This window comes from Dipodomys merriami, unplaced genomic scaffold (genome assembly GCF_024711535.1).
Source record: "Dipodomys merriami isolate MVZ:Mamm:240054 unplaced genomic scaffold, mDipMer1.0.p SCAF_7, whole genome shotgun sequence".
In the NCBI taxonomy this organism is placed as follows: domain Eukaryota; kingdom Metazoa; phylum Chordata; class Mammalia; order Rodentia; family Heteromyidae; genus Dipodomys; species Dipodomys merriami.
In genome coordinates this window covers 57435092-57455493 of record NW_027206290.1, presented here as the reverse complement: position 1 = coordinate 57455493, position 20402 = coordinate 57435092, and the positions used below count along the sequence as shown (strand labels likewise).

The following is a 20402-nucleotide window of genomic DNA, read 5'->3' as shown; positions in this document are numbered from 1 at the left end:
TCTGTAGGCAGATGAGAGAGAAATGGAGTTCTAATGACTCCTGAACTCATTAGTGGTAGGAAGAAATCGGGAAGGGTACAGCAGAGTGGGTGGGTTCTCCCACCCATGAAAGAAGCAAGAGAGGAACATTTCCTGTTGTAAAAAGTGTTTGTCTGTCATTCCCTTAGTGATGACTATTATACTTATTATTACCATAATTAGGAATATGGTAGAGTTACCACTGTTCTAGTTCATTGAAATGATTAAAAAATAGAAAGGCTTAGAGAATAACACCTAGAATCATGAAGAAGGCAATCAGTATCTGGTGCTTATGGTAGTCAGTAAGTGAGACCATCTTGCCATACTTAGGTCATTTCCAATCTATGAAAGCCATGCTTGGGAAATGAGTTGGTAGCAAGAGAACAATTATTTATACCCCTAAAGAAGTTGAATGATTCCCATCCAATGAATGACCCTTTTGAAGTTTGCTTTCTAGAGTCTTGAGTCTGTTGCTCCTACTGAGCATCACAAAGCAAAGTAAAAAACCACACAGCACCTCTTCCTTCCTCCTTCTCTACCTCCCTCTCCCTCTCTTCCTCCTCCCTCTCTCTCTCAATTAAGGAAAGACATACCAAAGCTTCTTATGAAATAAGTTGCTTTGTTTAGGAACATCTTCCTCTAGTTCTAATATGAAACAGTCACCAGCCACGCAGCTTCACAAATAGGTGATCTGAGAACTGGCTCTGAGTCACAAGTCTGCGATGAAAATGTGATAACTATGGATTTGTTCCCAGGGACATCCTGACAATGGCATCATAGTGAAATGTAAACATTAGTCACTCTCCGGAAGTGTGGGAATGTGGGGATTGTGCCTTTGTTCCTAAGACAGCTTCAAAGACAAGTAGAACATGCTAGAGAACAGAATGAGGGGAGGCCAACCTGACAGGAAGTGCCAGGTGACTCCATGATGTGGTGCTTATTATTTATCAATGTTTCTATTTTGACAAAACATCCTATGTACCCTGAATTGGTACATTCGGCTGTTTCATGCTGTTTTGTTTCCTGTCATAATGCAGAAAGTTACAATCATCCTTTCCTCCTGGAAATACAAATAGAATCATTGTATCTCTGGGCAGAAGGGGACATGGTAATGTGGATCATGACCCTTCTCTCTAGATCTTACTCTCATTTTAGAACTATCAATCTTTCCTAGCTTGGTTATCTCTCCCAGGCTTTTTTAGTAAGAGAAGCTTCTGGCGGTTTGTATTTATAGATCCCTCAGCTTATCACTCTGTCACTTAGCCCCATCTTTCCTCTCTCTTCCCTTACAGTTCTCTGCCCCGCTTCCCACCTCACAGTGACTAGTAGTTATCTTATTTTCCTGTGTTTTTGGTGAGGTTTTGACCGTAATGCATTACTTTCTGAGGAGGTTGGTCATGGAGCTTGAACTCTGGGCCTGAGTGCTGTCCCTCAGCTCTAACTCAAGGCCATTGTTCTACTACTTGAGCCACAGCACCACTTCTGGTTTTCTGGTGGTTTATTGGAGATAAGAGTCTTGCAGCCTTTCCTGCCTGGGCTGGCTTTGAACTACAATCCTCAGATCTCAGCCTGCCGAGTAGCTAGTATTTCAGGTATGAGCCACCGGCGCCCGGCTATGTTGCATTATTTTTATTCCGTGTTTTCTCTCTCTGATGCCTTTTGGTTATTTTTTAAGTTTATCATTCCATTTGTTTTCTATCCAACTCTATTTAAACCTATGTTTAGTTCTTCAACTTAACTTCTAACGTCAATCATTATAGCATTCCCTTTCTACAAGATTTATTTCTCTCCTTTCCAAATATCTAGCCATTCTTTTGTTTGGATAGCTTCAAAAGTAATCTGTAGCTGAAATTTTAACATTTCTAGTCTGTGCCAGTCTGATTCTGCACTTAAATTTTCTGTAAAGTCATTCTTATGTTTACTTCTTATGCATTTTTTTCTTTCGATGATCAGTTTCCTTGAATATTCATATGTGGGAGCTTTCTGAAGTTAATTTTAAGAGCTTATTTATCTACACTTGGTTTTCTGCAACATCTCAAATATATATATATATTTGGCTGAGAAATTTGTTTATTCTTTCTTGTGATCCTTAAACTCGTGTTAGTGCAATATGTATGGTTGGTAAGCCTCAACAAAATCTTTGTTGTTTTCCTTTTTTTTCTCCAAAAAAATACTACAACTGGTATAGGAAAATTACCCTGGCATCCACTAAACCCAGGACCCTCCCATCTGTTGCTCCTTCAAACCTAAACTCTGGCTAATAGTTGTCAGAGTTTTCTTGAATCTAGATCATCTGTATTGGCTGGGAATTTGTTAGAAATACAAATTATTGGTCCTAATCCCAGACCAAGTGAATAGGTGCCCAAGAACCTTTTACTGACAGCCCTTTGTATAACTCAGGTGGCTGCTAAATTGTGAGAACCACTGTTCTATGTCTAAACTATGCAAGTCTGGCAAATGTCCCAAAGAAAACACCCATTTTAGGGCTTGCTTATAATTCTTAATTAAGGATTTAGGAACTATTGCTGGTTTCTAATGATTTCCTTTGCAAAAGCACTAGTCCAGCCTTATCAAGTAGATAGACAGATACATACATACATATATAGGTATTACATACTTAGAAGTATGCACATATAGACATACATTTACATATATACATGCATAACAATGTGTATATATACAAACATGTGCAGACACAGCATATATCTTAAATTGACCTCAGGAATTAACCCAAATGATTAGGAAAGTGGCAAAGTCAGATTTTGTACCTTTTTTTAAATCCCTATTTTTATTTATAATTGTATATATATATATATATATATATATATATATATATATATATGCATTTATAAACAAAACCACCTTTTTATCTTTAAAATCCAAAACAGATTTTATGCTACTAAGTTCAGAAGCATGTTTAGGACAATTTTCTCCATACATACATCTCTACAGCTTTCAGTGTCTTTGGGAAATGAATGGAAGTTCTCCATCACATTTTTTTTGTGGGCTGTGGGGCTTGAACTCTGGGCCTGCGTGCTGCCTTAGCTCTTCAGCTCAAGGCTAGTACTCTACCACTTGAGCTACAGTGCTTCTGGCTTTTTCTATTTATGTGGTGCTAGGGAATTGAACTCAGGGCCTCATGCATGTGAAGCAAGCACTCTACCATGGAGCCACTTTCCCAGCCCATCATCACATTTTTACAGAAAACGCAAGCACCTCAGCTCTCACTCTACAAGGGCCAACCCAGAGCATTATTTGGCCAGCATGCATGGGATGCTCTTACAATGCTAAATCAAGCAGCCCTCTACTATGCTGTAAAATATTAATGATTCTCTTTACTTAGATGCAATTATATGTGGACACATTTTCGAACATACAAAGCACTGTACAAAGTGTCAAGGCTATAATATTAGTAGTAGAGGTATTAATAATTTCCTAACTGAAATATTTTTTGTGAATTCATGAGCCATTTGTGGAATGTACCTCATATTTCCTCAGAGGCAGAATTTTCTCTCTGACCTATTATTCTTCTCTGCATATTAAAGTATCCTGTGACATGCTGTTTTGTGAGTGGCTGGACAGAAGGGACATTCTATCTTTCAGAATGCCATGCAGCAGTTCATGCATTATATTCATAAGCATGATCTTTAATTTAATTTTTTTGACAAGTGCAGTGAAGGGTAAAATCAGGCAGTCATAATTTTGACTTTGCCATCACTCAAAAAAAACTTAGTGATTGACCAATTTTTAAGGAAAAAGAGCAGGAATGAGGTAAACAGGTCTTCTCATGAAGAAAAGCTTTATTTTATCCTGTAGATCTTAAAATGCCAAGAGTTTAAGCAAAATATAAATGTTTATGGTGGGAAAAGGATTCAATAAATGCCTATACCACCATTTTGCTTTAATGTTAATTCTCCTTGATTTGGGGTCATTCTGAATTTTCCTCTGTCACAGGTTATCAGAAGAAAACAGCACTTCATTTCATTTCTAGTTGTTACCCTTTGCATGGACCCCTAGTCATGACCACAGAATCTCATAGCAGACTAGGGTTTCAAATGGGACTTGGAGAATGTGCTATGGCATTTTCCATAGAGAGAAGAGGTGAACTTACCTGAGCAGAGTAACCACAGGTCCTCTTGGACCAAGAACAGTTCCAGCTTGTGGCTGTTGTCATTGTCATTTATTGACTATGTATGCTTAAACTCTTAAAGTGTCCTAGTTTGGGAGATAATGTTCATAATTCCTTCTACCCATAAACCATTTCATAAGAATGTGGACAGAATGCTCATTGCCTCCTTCTCCTAACATTCATTTTTCTTATATGTTAAATGGAAGAAAAGGTCCTTCTTGGTGGCAACACAGAGAGATTAAACAAATGGTATATTGTAACCATGCAGGACATTCACTAAATGCAAGAGACAGTGAGTCAAACAAAGTATATTGAATCTGAAACAGAGTAAAAGCTTCCTGCCACCAAAAAAGGTATTCATTTCATATAACAATACTTGAGATCCCCTTTAATATGAACACGATATTAAGACACATTGACTCAACCTCCTATCTTGCTAGGTTTTTCTCTCCTATTTTTTTCAGGTTTGCACAAGTGAGTTCTGCTGTACTCCCATCCCAGCCCCTCTTCTACAAACTACATTAATTCTGCACTAAATCCAAAACGGACTTTTTCCCCAGGCTATCTCCTCCTTATCTTCAAATCAAGATGCCCCCAGAAACTAGTCTATCCCTACCATTCACAGAACTATACACTTCAATCCTTCCTCAGTTTCCACTGACTCTAAAATGTCTTAGAGGGCATCAGACTAAGTTGGAGAATAAGGAAGAAAGTGGGGGCTAGGTATAGGCTATCAGATCAGAGATTAACACAGGTGTTTCTTGTCCAGCCCCAGTGGTCTCCTGAGATCTACTTCTATAAGATACTAGGAACAAAGCTCTCTCTACTGAGGCTAGGTCTTGCTCTTACTGCTTATGGTCTTGTATCCCTAGGTGAGTAGTTCTCAAAATACAGTTGATGGAATCCGATAAGAGGATCATCTGAAGCCCTCCCAGGGCATCTGCAAGACCAAAATGACTTTCATAAAAAGCCATGCTTCCAGAAGTCTCTCTATTCACCTATAATATAGTAAGAACCCTCTGGTGTGGTAAGTGATGGTATGGTAGAGATGTCCCACAGCCTCCTAACTCCAAACATTTAAATATAGTCCCCAACCACCTGGATGTAGTCTCTTTCAATATTCAATCTATATACAATCATAGTTGCCCTTTATCTGTGGTTTTGTTTTTTTGAGTTTCCATTCACTCAGGTCAACCACAGTTCAGACATCTTCAGTGTCTGAGTCCCTTGTCAATATCAAATTGTGTTATTCTACCAAACCATCATATTCATGAAAAGTAACTCTTTATGAGTGCTTTCCATCATGCCTAGTAAATATTTGCATCTTTATTGCAAAAACTCTGAGCCATGCCTTTACTAGCCAAGAAGACTTCTGAGAACATCTAGGTTACGCCTATGCTTTTGCAGATAGAAAAAAAAAGCTTTCTTTGCAAACTTATCCAAAATGTTCTAGGAGACTCATGAAAAATGACACTAAGTGAGCTATTAAAAAAGCCAAAGGAAAAGATCAGTTCAATAGCATATATGGTGGACTTCTTTATAATAATTGTAAAGGTGTGTGTGTGTGTGTGTGTGTGTGTGTGTGTGTGTGTGTGTGTGTGTGTGTGTGTGTGTGTGTGTGTGATATTCAGTCTGTACCTGCTTCTCCATTGTTCTACTTTGGTCTAGAACTGAGGGTAAAGAATGACTCATCCCTATGTATTCACCTATGTTTCATTGAAAATTAAGTTCTTGAGTTCACAAGGGCTATGTATTTACAATGATTTTTGTTTTCCCCAACACTAAAACTATGCTGAAAATATTAGGTACTAATTTTTCAACAAACAAGGCTTTGTTTTATCTTGTCTTGAGAGAGGGGGGAAGAGAGGGAAAGGAAAGGGAGAGAGAGATCGCTTTTTGAACAGTATTAGGTTTTCACATTTGGGTTTTGCCATTGTATTTCAAACTTTCAATTTTCTACTAGAGCAAAATTGTGCTTTCCTACTATACCAGTGAGGGCCTTAAAACTCTCCACCGACACTAGAATTACCTGGATGTGCGCCACCTTCTCCTAATGTCTAGCTCAAGCATGCCTGTTCCTTCCTGACTCTGGCACTGTGGAGCCATCAGAGGCACTGAGGAAATGATTTCATCTTCAGGGAGCGCCCAGCCTGAGGAATGGTACACAGCAAACCAAGGTACTGAATTCTCCCCAGGAAAAACTGTTAGCAGATCCACTTGAGTCATTTCTCAATTCTCCAACCAGAGAACTCCCCCACTGGCTTGTGATAGTCTCCATTGCTGACAGGAAACACATGGTTGGTGAGGAAAGCATTGGAGGGGCAAGAGACGTAGGGTGAAGATGGGGTGGTTTAGCTGATATCTTGGTAGACAGGCACAAAGTGTTCCTCTTGGGAAACCCTCTTTTCTTTTCTTTCTTTTCTTTTCTTTCTTTCTTTTTTTTGTCAGTTATGAGGCTTGAACTTGCCTGGGCTCTACCACTTGAGCCACAGTACCACTTTCGGTTCTCTGGTGGTCAATTGGAAATAAGCATCTCAGGGATTTCCCTGTCCTGGCTGACTTTGAACCATGATCCTCAGATCTCAGCCTCCTGAGTAGCTCGGATTACAGGCATGAGCCATCAGCGCCAGTCAGGAAACCTTAATGCCCTTGTCTAATGTAGCCACTGTTGGGAGTACTGAGTATCTAGAATCCTGTACTAAGTCCCAATGCTCTTCCACATCAGAAGTGCATGGTAACTGCATGTATGGCATCTTTGGAGTACCTACCACTACTTTGGTCTTTTCTATTAATATGAACACAATCTCAAACTTACAGCAATTTACAAGTACAGTAACATACAAATAAAAACATACAAATAAAAAAAATTGAAAATGGACTGCCAATCTGATGTCAGTCATCCTCAAATATTTTAACAGAGCATTTTCAACAACCATAGGATTTGTTCAACAAGAGCACAATAAAGACCTAAAATAACACAAAACTGTGATTACTACCATTCCTTTTTTTTTTTATCTCAAGTGAAGTTTTAGCAATTTTCCCAACAAAACAATACAATGTAAAACAAACAAACAAACCCAAGTATCCCATTTTGTTCTCATGTTCCCTAATCAACTCTATTCTAAAGCAGTTTGTCTGCTTTGTTTTGACTTTAGCATTCTCTTTTGCTGGAATCAGAGCTAGAATGCAGAATCTCATGTTTGCTTAGCATGGTCGATCATTCTTGGCATTTTAGCTTTTGAGCCATATTCTAAGACTGGCTTGTTTTGCTAGCTAAGTGGAGATGAACACTCTCAGATTTTTCTTCTCAGGGTGGTTTCAAACTGGACCTCCAGATCACAGTCTTCTTGAGTAGCTAAGATTACAGGCATGAGTCACTGGTGCCCAATTGATTAATTGACATTCTTGGCATTCTTAAAAATTGTGTAATTCTGCTATTATACTATAGAATGTTTCTAGTTTGGGTTTGTCTATGCAACTTTATGCACTTTTGAATTTTCTTGGCATGCTATGAGGAGTGCATTATTTCAATGTATTTTATGAAGATTGTGCATATTTTCATTGTAAGATTAAATCAGTGATTAAGAGGTTTCTCAGTTGAAAGTGAGTCTCTTGTCTCTGCTTTTAATTGATGAATATCTTTTAGGAAGGTACTTCCTATTTATTTATTTATCTACTTATATTTTCCATGGATTTTCATGATTTCCTCTTTTACTCAATTCACCATAATAGTGTTCTCAGCCTGACATCCATTAACCAATTTTTCTCAAGAAACTTTTATTCTTTTTAGTGGAAAATCGTGTTTAGAAATCATTTCTGGGTAGTTGGTGTATGAATCACTATTTGGGAAACATTAGCTAAACTATTACTAGCTGATCTTGATATTAAATGCAGGGAAATAGCTCACAAAAATAACAACTTCTCCAGGACTTTCTCTAATTGTCAGAATCTTTTCCTATGGAACTTCCATTACAGTAAGACCAAGGCAGCAAGTTGCCCTAGTCTGGCTAAACCTTACAGAGTACAGACCAAAGTGGTACTAAGTGTAAACAAAGGAATATAGCAAAACCTGTCTGGGACTTAGGGTTTCCAAAAGGCTTTATCCAAGATACACTGTGCTTCTAAACTGATTCATTGAATTGAAACCCTTTTGTAAAGTCTTTTTTAAACCCTTTTGTAAACCCTTTTTTAAAGTCTGTCCATTCTGTCAATGTTGTTAAATTTTACTGGTTTGTATAATACCAAATCATCAAAGTAGCAAAGAGATAATACATATATGTAGACATAGACTGAACTATTATATAGAGAGATGTATATTATACACACACACACACACACACACACACACACACACTCACACAGGATATATGTGTGTGTGTGTGTGTGTGTGTGTGTGTGTGTGTGTGTGTGTGTGTGTGTGTATCCTTTCTCATACAGGTAAGACAATGATCATTTCCATACTGGCAAAGTCGATTGGGATGTGCATTCATTTTACTATTTTTTTTTTGTTGGCTACTCCATTGAGTAGATAATTTCCCAGATCATCCATCACATTTGCCATCTGTTTCTGATCTACAGGGGACAAGTTAGGAAGGCTTTCGGTGAGATTTATGTGCACCATTCCTCTACTTTTTCCCCTCTTAGATAACTCTTTCATCTATTTTGTGCCTTGAGACTCTCCTCTGGGGACCAGAAGCTTTGGGTTGTTCAATCAGTATTTCTCCATTGTTTTTCATTGTCCCATTTTGTAAGGAAGATTTTCCTTTCTATATGTCTGTGTTCCTTATTGTCTCCTCAGAGACAAAACATTAGCACCATAAACACAGTATATGTCTGTGTACTTTGGAGGGTACAGTGCCTTATGTTTGCTAAGTAGTTTGTGTATGTTTGCCTGACAACAAACATATGTTGGTCTCCTATAAAGAAGTCACAGGGCCACGTGCCAGTGGCTCACACCTGTAATCCTAGCTACTCAGGAGGCTGAGATCTGAGGATCCTGGTTCAAAGCCAGCCCGGGCAGGAAAGTCAGTGAGACCCTATCTACAACAAACCACCAGAAAACTGGAAGTGGCACTGTGGCTTATGTGGTAGAGCGCTTGCCTTGAGCTGAAGAGCTGAGGGACAGTGCCCAGGCCCAGAGTTCAAGCCCCATGACCAACAAAAAAATAAATAAATAATAAATAAAAGTAGTCATAGGCTACACCAGTGAAAGGTCATTGGAGGAGATTGGATGGTGGAAGTGAGGAAAGATTAAAATTCTCTTCAACCTTGGAGCCAGACAGCAATAGCTGTCCTTCTCAGTACCTAGACCTTACAGGTGTCCCTTTCCATCTCTATCTATTGTTTGGTTTTTGTCTATTAAATCCTCAGGACCGATGGTAGTAATGTCTTCCCCTCATTGCTAGTCCTGGTAATCTTTATTGTCCTTAACTGGTTTTGATCACAACATTTTGAAGTTTTCTTCATTAAATTCTTCACACCCTCTTTTAATGTAGCTTGACTTGCCACTGGGGACATGAGTCTTTCATTTTGTGCTTATTCCTTCTGTTCCCCTTTCTGGAGTCTTGGTCCTCTTGTATTCCTTGTACTCAGCAGAAATGTTTCTTCTTCAAATATGCACCTTATATTGGTTGCTTGGTTCTTTTCATCTCTCTTTTGTTCCTCTCTGTTGCATTTTCATTGTGATCACATGAATTTATGTTTGGACATAAAGCCACAGCATTTTAAGCCTTTACTTGCTTAAAATTTCTCTCTCAACTGGAAAAACACCCAAATCACCATAGCAAGCAAGCTTTTGAGTACTTTTTTCACATAGGTTAGCAAAAGCAGACATCTTCTGTTCCAGGTTTAGCTCTATAGATAACTTACAAATTCCCCTAAAACTTGTTTGCCTAAAATACTGACATTTATTTTGTTTATACATCTACAAACTGGTAAGCAACCAGCAAGTTTGTTTGTTGGTTTCTGATCTAATCAGAATCAGTTTGCATAGCTCTGAAATTAGATAACAGAGTAAGTTCCCTCCTTCACTTATTCTGGGGCCGTAGGCTGGAAAGATTGGACGTTCTTGAACCTCTCTGGAGCTTGATATAGTCTCTCCCTGTGATCTGTCAGTACAGGGCATCTCGGGCTGTCTGACTTATTAACCTTGACTCACAGCTCCCTTGGTGCTTATTGCAAGAGAAAGAGCTGATAGACATCTACATTACTTTTTGTCTTTCTTTCAAAAGTCAACCATTATCACTTTGACTATATTCTATCAGTTGTAGTTAATTTAACCCTCCAGGTTCAAGGGAAGAGAACATAGATCATACTTCTTCAACTTGGATAAAGCCCTGAAAAAGATGAATATATGAAATTGCACACACAACAAAACATCAAAACATGTGGGACAAGATATGCATTGGTACACCTATTTGGGGAAAATATAATATGTTCTGGCATCTGCTACCCGTCCATATATTAGTATATAACTTAGCTTTTAAAATACTGTGGAATAAGATTCAGGGAAAAAATACTGGAGACTATTCATGGAATATAAACAGAAATAGAAAGGCATGGTTTTGCAAGTCCATAGGTTCAGCATTCAAGACTGAAGAGATAGAAGATTGTATAGAAATAAGAATATCACAGCTCTTGGTTGCCTGTCTACTAACTGACTTTACTGAGTTGCTGGTCTCTGTCAACTGAAGCATGGTCAATTCTTCCTGTTTTTTGAAAGGTTGGAGTTCAGTTATCCCATCATAGATTCACCAAATTGTGTTTCCTGCTTAAAGGCACTCTCCCACAAAATCTGCTGACTCTAAATCCCATTGCTTTTGCTGAGAGGACAGTCACACGCTGCTGTCTGTACAGCTCTACTAAATCAAATGTGAGCTGCAAGCCCTCAATGGCACCAAGCATTATTTCAAGAGTTATTCTTCCTTTGTGTATGAAAAACTTTGCATTTTGGATGTATGCCATTGAGCAGTAATAGGAAATAAGGGGTTGGACAGCAGCCAAGTTAGAAGAATATATACACACATATATAACTGCTTCTGTTCTTTTTCTCTAAGAGACAGCTTTGATGGTAGATGAGGGCATAAGAACACTAGATCCAAAGGACAGGGGAATATAAATGAAATGGGAGATCAAGTAAAAGACAATCCCAGAATCATCACTGAAGCTCTCTTTGGAAAGTAACTTCCTATGTAATGATGCACTTGGAAGGTATTTTCTAACAATGGTCACAACAGAGCTTGGCCTGGTTGAACTCCTGAACTGATGAGCATATTAAATTGTATATCTTAGTCTCTGTGAGTTTTTAACTTAATAATTTCTATTTGCCATGTATGTTACTGATGTGCAAATAAGTAGGAGAAGCACATGCAATCTACTATAATGGATTGTGTAGACCAAGGCTTTTTTATTTGTAGGTAGAAAAGCATTTCAAACTGTTTTTTTTAAATCCTATATCTGAAAAATCCAGGTGGTATTGGATCAGATAATTAAACTCTTGCATCAGAACTGAATTTATCTTGCCATCTCTGTATTCTGTCTCTCTCTGTGTTGGCTCAGATGCTCTCCTTGTCTGGGGTAAAGATATCTTCAAACACTATATCATTTCATTAACACCAGTGAAAAATTACATAACTCTTTCTCAAAAACTCTAGTGAATGATTGAACTTGAGTTTTGTTGTGTCTGGTTGGCCAGATTTGATCAACTATCTACTACTGAAACAGTCACTGTGGCCAGGGTCATGCAATAGACTGCCTAGGCCTAGGTCACATGGCCAAGTGTAAGATTCAGAAGGACAAAGGGGAAGACACAGTCAACTGTGCTTGAAACTCTGGACTATAAGTGCCAGCTGTGTATCTGACCAGACAAAAACAGAGACTCTTATCCAAGGGATAAATGCCTTATATCTATTGTCAGTAAATACTAGCTGATGACTGAATCTTCGTGTCTCACGGATATTTTTCACGGCAGGTAAGAGTTCAGAGGATGGGATATTATGGCTAGTCGTAAGGCGTGTGATTGATACCCCACTCCTTCCATTCTTGCTTCATTGCTATGACAGAACAAGGGAAATTTTCAAAGGAACACTGACAGTACTTAAAGATCCTCACTTGAAGATTGCAAGTATGGAGAAAAAGGACAGGAAAACACACCCAGCTAGAGATAAATGGAAAGAGTTGCAAAGACACTCTCACAAGTAAAAGCAAATGAAGCAAGAAGGTGTATAAAATGAAAGTCAGTGTGTTTGGAGAAGTGAGAAGGCACCTGGGGGAGAAATAAGACAAAACAAATGAGAAGCATGTTTCCAGGCTGAGATACTGGATAAATCTACAGAAAATGACTGGAGAAAAGGGAGCCAATGGGTAAGACAAGAGCTTACAGGACTAAACAGTTGACCTAAAGAAAGCACATGGGGAGGCAATGCGAAATTGTGGACTTTTAAAATTTGGTCATTCACTTTTCCAAATGTCATTCTGTATTTCGAAGCTGTTTGACAGTAGGTAAGAGGAATGCCAGAAGTAGTGTTTGTGAGTGAGTTCATTTTCAATGGCCACCCCAGGCAAAGGCGAAATTTGAGCATCTGTTTACTCAGAAAAAAAAAATTGGATGGTGTGACAACCCTGTCTTTAGAAGCCTGATGTTTATAAATTGGCAGCCACACAGAATTGTTTCCCTCTCGGTGTTGTATTGCTACCGGATTTCCTCCTCTACTGCTCATTAAATTAGAGTATGGAGGACCTCCTTGTCTGTGTAACTTGATCATTACCACAAAATGTTTCTGTAACTAGTACCCTCAGGGAGTGCCTGGCAGATCAGCGTCCTCTGGGTGCCTTTTAGAAAAACAGATCTTAGAAGTAATGTGAAGAGCCACTTTATGGGTTTAAGACCTGATTTTGAAACTCAGACAATAAACTGGAGGAGTCTGAATCTTGAAGATTCCCTTTCCTACTTATTCATGAACACTGCGGAGTGTCAGACTTCCAGATGTTAACTTTGATATGGACAGGTTTGAAGCAGTCTGGGTTCTTCGACCACAAATTTAAGAATCGGTGCAATGTGACCAAAACATTACGTCTCCTCTACCCCAAGATACCTTTAGAGGGTAATTGGAATGCAAGCAGCATGTTTAGTGGACAGGAAATGTAAAGCAAATAAGACCCTAAAATGAAAAATATATAATTGAAATATAATTCTGCATAAAATTTAATTATATGACAATGAATCTTTTCACCCAAATAGTTCAAGAAGTTTCCTGGTCCAAAATGAACTGGAGGGACACTGTTCCGTGTGTCATGATACAAAGGCACAGGCTACCAGATGAGGGTTTGAATTCCATTTTTGGCTTGAAACTCTAAGCCTTAGTATTTTCATCTATAAAATAGGAATAGCAACCCTTACTCTCCAGAGTTTGTTCAAGGAGTAGTTATAAGATATAGAGAAGAACAAGGAAACTAAAATATGATATCACTGTTATTATTATTGCCATGACTTCTTCCTAGATAAAAGAAATCCATGTTTTCCTCTTTCCTCCCCAGGAAAGATTCAAGAAAATAGATACTTGAAAAATAACCTAGGTTTAGAGTTTAAAACTGACTCAACCCAGCAAAATTATATCTGTGGCAGAAGGAAGTCTTGCTAAGTTTATAAAAAAAATTTACAAATATGGTCAAATTATTATTTCCCTGTTAAGCATATTTCTTTCCTACAATATTTATTTGTGACTTTTATTTTCCTCTGTGTAGACATTCTTGGCCATCTAACTAACTGTTGCTTTCCCTTCAGTAAATCTGCCATTATTTTTCCAACAGGTTCCAGCCAAAAGACTCATAAGCCCTTATGAGCTAACAGTGAAGTTTCAGCTAAGGAAAGAAATAAAAAAGCCAGTTTCCTGAACATTATAACACATATAAGTTTGGAATGTACTTGTTTGTTTGTGTCTTTCTTCTTTGGTTTATAGACCACTCATTGCTCTTTCTGTTGAAAAACTGTCAATTATGACTGGCTGTTGACCACTTTTTCATCTCTAGGGTAATGAATTTCTACTATAAAATTTCTATGGTGGTCAAAGCACACACTGTGTTATATGCCGAGCACAAATACAGCCATAAAATCTCAAATATATTTACCTGTAAAAGTGAAAGGGCTTACAGTATTTTAGAGAAATGATATTTTTTAACAGTAAGCACTCAGCAAATATTTGTAGGTAGCAAAATTAATGAATAAATGAATAAGGGAAGTGGGTAAAAGGACTTTAACATGACTATAAATTGATTGTCTTAAATGATCTTCCTTCCTGGGGAGGGGTAAGGTGGAAGTTAAGTTAAGCTAAATTATTGTTCAAAGAATTCTTTTGGGGGCTAAAATGGTAGTGCATGTGGTGAGAAAAGACAACACCCTAAAGCAGCTTCTGATAGCGCAGTTACCAGAATCCCATCAAGTCTCTTTCTTTTCCAAGGTTGGTGATCCTATGTGTAATTTAGGATTTGAAGCCTTCCTTTACTGAAGTGGGGAATATTCACCCAGAATATCAGATCTGTGGTTATTTGACAGCAGCTCAATCTAGCTCACAGCAATTTCTTTGCACTAGCAAAGATTTTCAGGAGGTAAAGGCTTAGCAGGCCAGTCCAAACTAAAAATGAATTTGTCAGGGTATTTTCTGAATGATGGAAAAGAGGCGAGATATCTAAATATGAGCATTGTCTTAGGATAGGATCGAGGTTATCCATTTTATTGTTTTGTCTTTAAATCATTGTACAAAGGAATTTGAATTCAATGTGCCCACTTATGGGCATAATTTATCTTGATCAGTGTCACCCCTTCAATTGCTCTCCTCCATCTCTCTGAACTCCCTTCATCCCCTCAAGACACCTGGTTTTATTTTCACATATGTATATTGAATATTCTGACTGTATTGGTCCATTCTTCCTCTCTTCATTTATTTGCTCTTCCTGCCCTTATCTATCCTCCTTTCAAATACATGTTTCAGCTTCCTGGTATTCATTTTGTTAAAATTTAAGTTTATGGGGCTGGGAAGTTGGCTCAGTGGTAGAGCGCTTACCTCGCATGCATGAGGCCCTGGGTTCAATTCCTCAGTACCACATAAGCAGAATAAAACTGGAAGTGGCTCTGTGGCTCAAGTGCTAGCCTTGAGTTAGCCTTGAGCTGAAGCGGTGAAGGACAGCACCCAGACCCAGAATTCAGCCCCATGACTGACAAAAAAAATGAAATTAAAATAAAAAAATTTAAGTTCGTTGTTAGAGGGATTTACACCGTTGCAATTCTTTCTAGCATATACCATACTTCAATCAATATTTATGCATACATATATTCATATTTATATATGCATATGAACTGTATGTGTTTTCATATATGTTTATGACTTAGATCTAACTTCCACATATGAAAGAAAACCTGGAGACTAGGTTTAAATCCTCATTTGACCCCTGAGAATGTGAGGACATTTCTTAACCTCTTAAGAGCCTTGCATACTTGATCTTTAAAAAAGTTGAAGCAAGGACAGTATCCATCTCACGGAATTTTAGATGAGGATAAAATAGTATAATATATGTAAAGCATTTAACTGAAGGCCTAAGTAATATTGCTACTTCTGACATCAAATGTGCATATTTTTTAGCACATTAAACAATTCTTAACTCCTTGGATACCAGCTGGGTATTCTACAGTTCAATTCACTAACAGTAAGCACCCAGAGTTAGCATTAGAGCCTACAGATTCAGGCCTCACAAGAAAGCCCCCACTTCTGATACGATTTTAAGACTAGGCCACCTGTACCTCTGACAGACTGGCTATGCAGTCAAGGGAATTCTTACACAACTTTCTCTTTAAGTTTAATTATCTGCTATGGTGATTTATAAAAATGAAGGGAGAACAGTGTATTTAGTATTACCTGTGTATTATAAAGGTTACACATGAATGGCCAGATGAAACAGTTATGGGATAGGTCTTGGAAGAATCATAAACATCTGTCCTGTAGAACGCTGGAGCTTCTGTCTCCAGTTAGAAGATGCACCTTCTGGCATGTGGATGAACTCACCAATCTGGAAACTCTCTGAATCATGTTGTTTAATATTTTTATGGCTGTTCCCCTTCCACAGGCATGACAGATATCATTGTTAGTCATCATTGATAAACTCAGTTTCTTACTCCATATTACCTCCCCTGAGGTCAGAGGTAAAACTGAAAGTTTTACCTCTTTTATTGCATGGTGTGTTTCTTGGTGACCAGCTCCCATCTTGACACTACCAGGGTCCAGACCACCCATCATGCCATTGGGTTGCCAAGTGTCCAAAGTAATCATATCTGAAATCTTTCTGACACAAGTCTCATCCCTGGAAAAGCGATATCATATCGAAAGTTGTGTTTCTCATTGTGTGTGGCTCAAGTTGTGTGGCTCATTGAAATAAAGCAATAAGGGATATGGGATTGCAGGGAAGTGGGAAGTGGTGATTTCTGCTGGCAAGGATGTCGCAAGGAGCAAAGAGCACAGGACAAGGAAAACAGGCAAAAAGGGGAGAAGAGGGACTGGTGATGAAGTCAAGAAGGAAGGTAAGTGCAGAGGGACAAACAGGAAAAAGGAAAATGCCAAGAGTGAATAGCCTAACTTGGCAGAAGCTCATTCTCTGTAGACAAGATGGGAGTTCCTTAACAGAAACCTATTCTGTGGGCTTAGAATGTAAAAATTAGGTTTTCATAAAAGATGGAGGATTCCTATGGGTTAAACTGAACATGAAGAGATCCAGTCTGTGAAGATTAACAGGAGGATACCTTAAAATGCATTAAAATGGACTCCACTCCTTCTGGGTTCTTCAGATTCATGATTGATTAGAAGGTGCAACATAACCCCTGGAATCTACTCATCCTAGTATCCCCACAGCTTCACCCCCTGCTTTCCCAGACCCTGTCTCTCAAGGGAGGCTGACTCTGGATACTTCCTGCCTGTCCCAGGACACTTCCTGCCTGGCTCTAGACACTTCCTGCCTGTGTGTTGTTTCAGGACCTCAGTCATGTTTCCATAGGCTGATGGTGCCCTCGTGACTTGGCAACTGACTTCCCTCACAGCCAGAAACCCATGAGAATGAGAACACACTCCAGAAAAAAGTGGCAGTCCTTGTGTGACCTAACTGTAAGAGTGACATGCCACCGTTCCAGCTATATTCTGTTCATGAGAACCAAGTCCCCTGAAGGTAGCTCACACTCATGGGGAGGGGAGTTGGAGAGCTCCATCTCCTGAAGAGAATTAGTATCTAAGAATTTGTAGCATGTTTTTAAAGCCGCCATTATCCCCAACAAGGTTCTAGTTTTTTTCTGTTCCAAGACTTCCTGCATCCTGGCTGTGTGTCTGCCCTTGGATTCATTGAGGTCTCATCAAATGTAAAATCCTCTATTCAGCTCAAAAGGCCTTTCCAACACCATCTGAAGTCTTGGAATCAGTGAAAACATGGGATGTTGATGTTTTGTAGGAAGTTCTATCACTGGTGGGCAGAAGGTGGCTGAAGATGATCTTAATAGCTGATTGAGAAGATCCTGAGTCACATAGGTAGACAATCTTCCCTGGACACGTTCAAATGTACAGTTTCCTAGGCTGAGTCATCTTTTGCTGTTTCAGTAGCTTTCTCTGAAACAGGTGTCAGCACAACTTCTGAAAAAGAAAGACTAGGAGCAACAGCCTTCACAGGCCCTGCGTAATCTCTGTTGCATATTGCGTATTTTTATTTTTTATTACAATTGTGCAGGCTCTATGCACAAAAACAAACCTTCTGACTGTGGTTTGCTGACCGCGGCTCCTAAATAAGCAGAGAAATGATTAGTGTATCCTTGGAAATATTTTAGATGTGCTTCTCCATATCAAAAGGCCACTGTAAAGGAGTCTCCTTTCTGCATCTCTCAAATTTTCTAAAGGGATCTAATTTATCTTACTCTAGGTAAAGAGATGGGAGTCATCTTTTCAGGATGGGTACCTTTTATCTAGGATTTCTCTGATGCCTTCTGGGTGATAGAAACAAGTTCAAAAATTAAGTCACTAAAATGACTAATGTGATCCTGTCAGAGAAGAGTTATAGACCTGCAGGGTGATGGGCTCTCAGAGAACTCATTTTACGTGTCTATCCATCAAGGGAATAACAATAACCTCCTCTAACACAGGGTGAAGAATAGATGCACAGCCAGTACGTGTGCTTTTTTGCTCAATAAATGTTGGCACCAAAAAACCCTTGGTTTAACAGTGGGAATTTACATCAGATTTAGCCTTTAATGGGGGGATAGTCTACTCTTGTAATGTGGCTTTTATATCTTCACTGTTTTTCTCTAACATTAGCACATTTTTCAATGACACAAATTCACACAAATGCACACACAAGCCACTAGAATCTAAATCTTACATAGGAATTCTTGTTTTTGTTTTGTTTTTCTTTTGTACTACTTTTATGGTTTGAACTCTGGGCCTTGAGTGCTCACTCGGCTAGGGCTGGTGCTCACGGCTGCCACTATACATACCACTTATACAATGCTACCAGCTTGGGGTTTTACTTGTTAATTGGAGACACAGTTTCACAGATGTTTCTGCCTGGGCTGGTTTCAAACCTTGAGTCTCAACGTCTCGGTCTCCTGAGTAGTTAAAATGGTAGTGGTGAACCACCAATGCTTGGCCATGAGAATTCTAATAACCATCTACATTTTAATTTTACAAAGGCATTACAAAAATGTGTTACCTACCCCCATGTAACAACAAATGTGCCAATATATATAAATATATATATAGTGTTTGATTAATGAATCAATAATAAAAAAGATGAAAAAGGAAGCTAAAGGAAGAAAACGAAAACACTGCACCATACTTAACATTCCATAGCCCCTTTTAAAGAGTATTGTATTATTTTACTCCCATACTCAAACCTGTAGCACTCCAAAATTGTAATTTGAGGTGCCACATAAAAGCCACACAGAGAAAACTAGCACTCTATTGCAAGAGCAGGAAATTCTGACTAAATAATAGTAAATTAAAATTAATAATTAATAAATTAAAGGTCCAGTGAACCAGGTATACATCCATGTTTCCTGATCATAATAACTGTCCTTCTTTTACCCTCTTGAAGTTTGCTATATAAGACTCACTACTAGCGATAATTTAAACCGACGAGCATTGTAACTTGATTATCTTTAATTTGGCAGACATGGAATGGCCATCTTTCATTTTTAAGACATAATGTTTTCTCCTGTAATCATTTGTTCTTGTAAATAATTCACATAATAAATTTATGAGCTACTTATTAAGAAAAATTACCCACTTGCCCATTCCTTTGAACAATTTAAAAACATATGTACATATTTTAATAGTAGTTATGTGATGGCAAAACTTTTTCTCATCCTTCTCTTGGTTTTCATTGACATTCCCACTCACAAAGTAGCACCCATCATGATACTGTTATTTGGAAGTCTTCATCAGGAAGTCTTACTCATTCAAGACTAAGACTATTTAATACCCCTAGATGCAACACATTTTCTAGACAGGTCCATAAAATGGAGAAATTGGTTCCACTAAGTCCAAGATCATCTGACATTAATAATGGGATCTGAGAGAGATAGAGTAATTCATTCTCCTAAACAAACTGCCAAGAAGATAAAAAGTCTTACAAACCCTTCTCAAATTGTGGCTATAGGATTGTTCTCCTGTGGTCTATCTTATTGGCAGTGCTCTATCATGCCCCTGCCATCGAACTGTTTCTTTCTGTAGTTCCCTGTGGTATCCATTGCCTCCTTAAAGGTTTCCATCTCTTTAAGGGACAGTTCCCAGAATCCATGAGAGGAAACAAGTCCAAAAAGAATGATGGCCTTTTTGAGTGAATACCACTATTTGCAGAGATTTCCATTTTTATTGACCACAAGCCGGTACAACATATTTTTAACAAAACCAATTTCTGTGGAAAGGAGACAACTGAGATTCCATTCCAATTATCCCCCCCCCCAAAAATAAAGTGCATTAGATAAGTGCAGACTTCTGAAAATTGACTGATTTGGCAAAGAGAACAAAGAACATGCCAGGATACTCTTTAGCTGGGCATTCATCCCTTGTTTCATATGTATAGAATTATCTACACTGGCAATGCACAATTGCCAGGAGCCTGCTCTGCTACCAGGAGAGAGAAACAGATGTTCCTATTTGTCTTTTGATGTGGCTTCTCATATTTACAGTGATGTCTAAAATAGCATCACCAGTCATTCTCAGCACTTTTGTTTTTC

General features: G+C 38.5%; 1 protein-coding gene across 4 annotated transcripts in view; it reads left to right on the top strand.

Moving 5' to 3' along the window:
- Macrod2 (mono-ADP ribosylhydrolase 2) overlaps window positions 1-20402 on the top strand; it is a 1801573-nt gene that overhangs the window by 1637338 nt on the left and 143833 nt on the right. Inside the window, exon 12 of one of the 4 annotated variants that reach the window (XM_070006721.1) lies at window positions 13955-14040. The exons of the other annotated variants lie outside the window; for them this stretch is intronic. Coding sequence (XP_069862822.1) covers window positions 13955-13986 — 32 coding nt within the window. The 3' untranslated portion in view covers window positions 13987-14040. Of the gene's footprint in view, window positions 1-13954; window positions 14041-20402 lie in introns of those variants that run through there. 4 annotated transcript variants of the gene reach the window in all.